This window comes from Chroicocephalus ridibundus, chromosome 1 (assembly GCF_963924245.1).
Source record: "Chroicocephalus ridibundus chromosome 1, bChrRid1.1, whole genome shotgun sequence".
Classification (NCBI taxonomy): domain Eukaryota; kingdom Metazoa; phylum Chordata; class Aves; order Charadriiformes; family Laridae; genus Chroicocephalus; species Chroicocephalus ridibundus.
This window is the reverse complement of record NC_086284.1, coordinates 191,127,041-191,133,551: the sequence shown is the minus strand read 5'-3', so window position 1 is coordinate 191,133,551 and position 6,511 is coordinate 191,127,041. Positions and strand designations below refer to the sequence as shown.

Genomic DNA, 6,511 nt, shown 5'->3' with positions numbered 1-6,511 from the left:
AAGCTGGAGACAGACTTTTTACAAGGGCATGCAGAGATAGGATGAAGGATAATGGCTTCAAACTGGAAGAGCGGAGATTTAGATCAGACATCAGCAAGAAATTTTTCACTCTGAGGGTGGTGAGGCCCTGGCACAGGTTGCCCAGGGAAGCTGTGGATGCCCCATCCCTGGAAGTGTTCAAGGCCAGGCTGGATGGGGCTTTGAGCAGCCTGGTCTAGTGGGAGGTGTCCCTGCCCATGGCAGGGGGGTTGGAACTATATGATCTTTAAGGTCCCTTCTACCTGAACCATTCCATGACTCTGTAAGTCGTGCTGCGCCGGGACCCTTCCTGTGTTTTTCACCTGATTTCTCCCCCTAGTTTACCAAGCCCCGCGGGGTGACCTGATCCAGGTGGGGGGGTGGACAGTTTTCCTGGGCATAACCAAGCCCACACCTCCGGGGTGCGGCCAACCCCCTGCCCCCAAGGCCGAGGGAGGGCACCGACGGGACGCCGGGCGCCCGGGACGGCGAGGCTGGCTGCCGCCGAGGGACTCCATCTCCCGTCGTGCCCCGCGGCGCGCATGCCCGCCCCGCCGCAGCGCCCGGCGCTCACGCCTCCCTCCCTCCCCCTCAGCCGGGCTGCGCGGCGGAGCAGCGGTAACACCATGGAGGCCGCTCCGCAGCCACGGCCCCGGCCTGGCGGGGCCTCCACCGCCGCCGCCGGTCCCCTCCTGCCGCCGCCGCCCCCGGAGCAGGAGCGGAAGCTGGAGCAGGAGAAGCTGTCGGGGGTGGTGAAGAGCGTCCACCGGCGGCTGCGCAAGAAGTACCGGGAAGGTAACCGCGGGGGAGGGGGCCGCCCCCTCCGGGCCGCCCCGCTCCGCTGCCCTCACCGCGGGAGCCGGAACGGGGCGGGGGGCGGTCCGGCGGGGAGCCGTCGTGCCGTGGCGGGAGGAGGGGAGCCGCCCCCCGCGGGGGGCTCGGCGCGGATCGGGGTGTCCCCCCCGCGGGCGTGGCGCGGCGGGGAGGCCCGGCCCCCCCCCAGCCGCTGCCGGAGAGCCGCGGGCCGGCTGGGCCGCGGACCACTGCCGAAGGGGGTGTGTCGGCGGTGGGGGGGGGTGGCTGGGAGCAGCGGCCGGGAGCAGCGCCGGGCGCGCTTCCTGCTCCTCCCCGGGCCACCGGGGCGCCGCTGCCGTGGGGCTGCCTGAGGAGCCGCGGTGGGGTCTGCCGAGGTTCTGCGCCTTTCCTGGGGCCCTTGGCAGGGGAGACCTCTTCGTCGCTCAGGAGGGCTCAGGGCGCATCTCCAGGAGCTTTTCCCGTGGGATGTAGGAGAAGAGGATTGGTGCCCTGGGATAATGCAGCGCTTGGCTAAAGATGTGCTGCACCTGTGTGTGGACATGGGTCCATGTGGCCCTGCCTTACCAGGCCGTGTGAGACTTCATAGCCAATAGCTACAGCGAGGCCCTTCACCACAGGCAGCTTCCAAGCCGTATGGCGGTGTTTTCCACGCTGGGAATCTGCAGGAGCAGGGAGGACAGTAGGTCATGAGTGCCAAGAGCGACTAAATGGTGATTTGGAGAGGCATGGGTCTTCGTGAACTGTTTGTGCCACCTGTCTTTCAGCCGTGGAGGGATAGTTCAGGCTGCAGCTCTAAGCAAAATAGTTGGGAAAAGCTGTTATAAAATAAATTGCTCTGAGTCCTTGAAAAAATCTACTTTGTCATCAGTATTAATGCCCTTATGCAAGGTTCTTATGGCTGGTATTAGGAATGCTTAAAATCTCCCAGAAATGCTTTCAGATGAGCGTCAGAGTTGAGATTTGTTTGCTGAAATCTGTAGCCTCTTCAGGTTGATTATAAGGATCTACCTAATCTTTATAACACAGGTTACAAAAAATTCATCCATTCATTCTTTCGCTGAGTCCACATCTCTTTCTGACCTGGTGCGTATCTCAAGAAGGACACTTGTAGAATGGGAACTCTTCCTGTTGGATGCACTAGTTCTTGCCTCTCCTCTACGTCCGCATATAGCACTTCTGTTGAAGTAACAAGGTCATTCTGCTTTCTGGACTTCAGAAATCTCTGTGGGAGCCTGTCCATGGGATTTGGGCACAGATATCTACCTATGTAGAAAATGATCAAGAGTCACTGCTTATTTTGGCCTTGTGGAGCCAAAACTGAAGGGAGGATCTCCCTTCTTGCCCTGACGTTTAGGTGAAGGAACATAGTATGTTTTAGCAGTTGAATCCTGCCAAAAGAGCCCAGCTTTGAGCAATTCATATTTCTCTGTTATTTCAGAGTGCCTGCAGATTAAGGCAGACAACTTTAAACTAAAAAACTGTGAGCAATCTCTGTAACAACTGAATTCTTTTTTAGATGAGAGCCTAAATTACATGGAAGTCTATGTAAGCCTACTTCTCAGCAAAGTTAGTATGTAAGGGTAAGTTGTGTTTTATCTTTAGTTCAGGGTAATTGGTTAAACAAAAGAGCAAATAGCACTCTTAACTAACTTCATATGTCCTGTAAATCATGTGTTAGTGAAAATTTACAGTGATTTTTCTAGTCACTCTAAATTAGCGACATTGTGTATGTTTTCATGGAGAGAGTTAAAACCTAAACAGGTCCTCAAGTCTGTGCAACAAGGAGAGCTCCACCCATTACCTGCTCATCCGATAGTAGGTGGTCTTTACAAGTTACTAGTGATTAGTAGTGATAGTACTTCATATATTAGGTTGTTTCAAGTAGAGAATTTTATTTTTGGAGGTTTTTCTCCCTACATTTCTCTATGCTTCTAAAAGCAGACTTGAGAATCTCCTTACTAAATGCCTTTAATGTCATTCTGAAATTGTAATAATAGTATGTGCTTGAACTGTGAAGGATCTTTTCTTGGGGTTTTGTTTGTTTGTTTTGTTTTCTAATACTCAGAGACACTGGCAAATACGTTACCCTGAAAAAGTCAAAGTTGACAGTTTCCTAAAGAGGAGTAAAAAAGCAACAAACCGTCTGTAATTTCTCAGTACGAATTGAATTATAACTTGGGTATGAAAAAGCAAAGGTAAAAAATGCATCCTTGGTTATATGCTTACAGCTTGTTACACAGGCGAAGTCTCTTATCTCTCCAGTGCAATGCACCCGCCTCCATATGAAGGAGAAACAGAGCTATCTGTATTATTCCAAAATCATGTATTGTCCTTTTTAAAATTTATCTTTATTTTTATTTTTTTTACTTCGCCTCTTCTCACACTTACTAGAGTTCTACAAAACTTTCCTATTTTATATAAATAAGCAAACAGTACTAGAATTGCTGTTGCGTGGACTTCAGTGCTTTGTTTGTAGATAATAAAATAGAATTGCTTATTAATTTTGTTGGTAGAGGCAAAAGCATGTTGAGTATCCTCTGAAAGCTTGCATAGGGTGAATAAGTCTAAGAAAGCCTTTGGTATTGTAATACGATCTTAAGTTACTCTCTTCTGTTAGAATTGTTGAAGGGAAATATATGCGTCCTTGCGACACTGAGATGTTTGTTGATAGAAGTTATACAGGCTTGATTTTAATAAGCTGATTTCTTTGAGAATTCATTTGCCTTGCTGATGTTAGCAAGTCTTGAGTTTCAATGAGCAATTGTAAAAGGCAAGCCAGTGTATTATCTGACTTGCTTATAACTGGCACCATTGTTATCACTTTGTTTCATTTTCCACAATGGTTCCCCTCTTTTATGAAGATGAGACAGTGGAAAAGCACCAATATGCTTCAAAACTGCAAGCTAACATGTTTCGGAAGAAGTTGCATACTTGTCAAAGTGCAAAAGCAATATTTCTTAACTAGGGATGCATCACAATGATTTTTTTGCTGTTGCGAAGGAATTACTAGAGTAAAGTTTAGTCAGCATCATGTCATCTAAAGGGTTTGATTTCTTTATTTTTTTTTTTCTTGGTGAAAAACTATAACTCTTGAGATTCATCGGAGATGAATCTTGCCTTCTTTTTTAATTTCTGCATTTGTTGAACCACATATACTTTTAAGTATGGTGGATGGATTTTGGCTTTACTTCTGTACTGTAGCTCATGTCATATCATAGTCCCAAGAGTGTGCCAATGTATTTATGACAAATATTTGCCATCTTCAAAATGGTTAAGCTTAAACTTTAAGTTAGCATTGAACTGCATTTTTTGTTTTAACTTTTTACTGTATTACTTTTTCCTGTTTTGGGGATATTATTAATCTAGTGTGACTTCCTAGTGTGAATATTTGTATTTTCCTCCCTTTTTTATCTCCTTTTCTTTTCATCCTTTTCAATTTCCTTCCCTTCCCCTTACACCCTCCCTGTTGTTAATTAGTAAATATAGAGAGGTAGTAGGTAACTGTAAATGCCGTGGCACATTTGTTATTTTGTGATTGCAGGATACGCTTCCCCACCACCACCACCACTGGATGGTGGATGCTAAGGTAGTATTATATATTTAAAATGTAGTATATATTTAGAATGGTTTAATTAAGCTTAACAAATGAGTGTGGGTTTTTTAGTGTGAAGAAAAAAAGTGTATTTTTTAATTAAGGTGATCGATCCTTGTCCACACTGAATGCGTCAACTAAATTATCTAATTGTTAGTAAGTGGTTTCGGACTACTTTAAGTCAGTGATAGAGACAAAGAAAACCTGTCTAGTGGTTCCTAAAAATGCACATCATTCCTCAGGTTAGCCTATAAATTCCGTTTTCATGAAGGAAACATTCTTAAGTGAGAACAAAACACACTAAGCTGTAACGTGTTCACTTAGGAGCGTACCTCATTAGCATAAAGCTGCTGTTTTTCTGAAGTTTTACTTCTGTTTCCTGTCCAAATGGATTAGTTTAATCTTAATTACCTTACAGACCAGGGTAAAATCCAAAAGCTGAAACAACAGCTCTCAAGTGCTCGGCTATTCGCTTATGAGAAACTTCAGGGTTCTGCATGCTTGAGACAAGCACTTAGAAAGTATGGAAATTACGAAACCTGAATCTGGTCTTTTCCTACTAGCCTGTTTCGGTATGGCAAAGGGGGGAAAAAAAAAAAAATTCTCATTTAGTCTTTTGCCCTTGGTTCTGTTGCCCGGTACGGTAGGTGACCCCAGATTTTACAGGATTTTCCACTATGCATCTTTTGGGCACCTGCAGCCATAGGCTAGAACACGTCATCTTTGTTGCATATATGCTTATATGTTCCATATATTGCATGTACACTGATGTCTGTCAGGCCTGACAGACAGCCTTGTTAAAGCAGATTTAGTGGTTCATAGGGAAATAAACATGATATATTGAACATCTGCTATGTTGGGGTTTTTTTTGTTTTATATATGTTTTGCTTTACTTGTTTGCTTTCAGATGCTTGTTGCAGCCAAGTAGGGTTAATATTTACTATGATAAAAATCCCTCCCCTGGTACAGAGGCAGCCTTTTTTTTTTTTCCTGAGTTGTTTGCTACCTTTATAGTCATGTAGAGCTGTATTTATCAAGTAAACATTTTCTACGCAGCATGATTCAGTTATATAGATTGTTATATATGTAGTCTGGAAAAATGATTTGGAAGACCCTCTTCTTCTCCATGGAAGTCCTGTATTGAGTACAAGTGGAAAAAAATTGCTGAGGTATCCGTAAAGGTATTTTATGAAATATTTTGCTGTGTGTTTTGTTTCTCCTTCCACACTGTTCAGGCGTGGAATCACACAGAACTGATGTTTGGCCTGATACTAGATATTGTATTACAAAAACTGATAGGTGGTAGTTTGATTCATTAAAAGAAAGATTTGTCGAAACATCAAAGAAATGAGTAATAACTTTATTAAGAGTTTTTTCACATACAGAAAATTAGGAAGAATTTACAGAACGCTGCCTGACAACAATAAGTAGTCTGAGTAGGTGAGTGGTTTAGACATTCATGTGAGACGAGTCGTTCTGAAGTCAGTTACTTTATGGTCTCTTCCTCTCATGTTTTTCATGAAAAACCTTGACAGAGCTTAAGTTCTTCCTGATGTGAAACAGGAAACATTTTGCAATAGTGGCATTTTTCACAGGACAGGAAAACTTTGTCACTAACTCTACATGATAAGTTAACAGTTGTTACTGTTTTTTGTTGAAAACTTAGGTTTATTTCTACACAGCAAACCAGTTATATTTTAGATCTCCCATTTGTCTTTCCCCACTTGGATTAATTTCTTGAAGGAGGTAAACATTTGGGAACACTAATTGTTACATTTTCAAGCAACAGAAACTAAATACTGTTTCATTAAAAATTAAAGTTGATGCTATTTTATGACATAGGCGTTAAGATACGCTTCTCCTTACAGTTTGCACACCACACTTTTGCAGTGAAACTTCCATTAGAAATCCCATAACATTTTATAGTTTGGGGGATTTAACTAATAAAATCGTTGCTATCATTTATTTAGTCCACAAATTTTGCATGCCCAGTGGCTACAGCACAGACTTGCATGCACTGAACGCTATATGTAACCTCCTTCCTAGCTCCATTAACTGCCTTTGTGGGGAAAATGGTGTTGCAGG

The 6,511-nt window shown here is 44.0% G+C and overlaps 1 protein-coding gene across 1 annotated transcript in view; it reads left to right on the top strand.

Moving 5' to 3' along the window:
• Positions 1-613: 613 nt before the first annotated feature.
• The window catches only part of BMT2 (base methyltransferase of 25S rRNA 2 homolog), a 36,854-nt gene continuing 30,956 nt past the window's right edge, over positions 614-6,511 (top strand). The window contains exon 1 of the mRNA XM_063323194.1: positions 614-813. Within this exon, the coding sequence (XP_063179264.1) occupies positions 645-813 (169 nt within the window). The 5' untranslated portion in view covers positions 614-644. The remainder of the gene's footprint in view (positions 814-6,511) is intronic.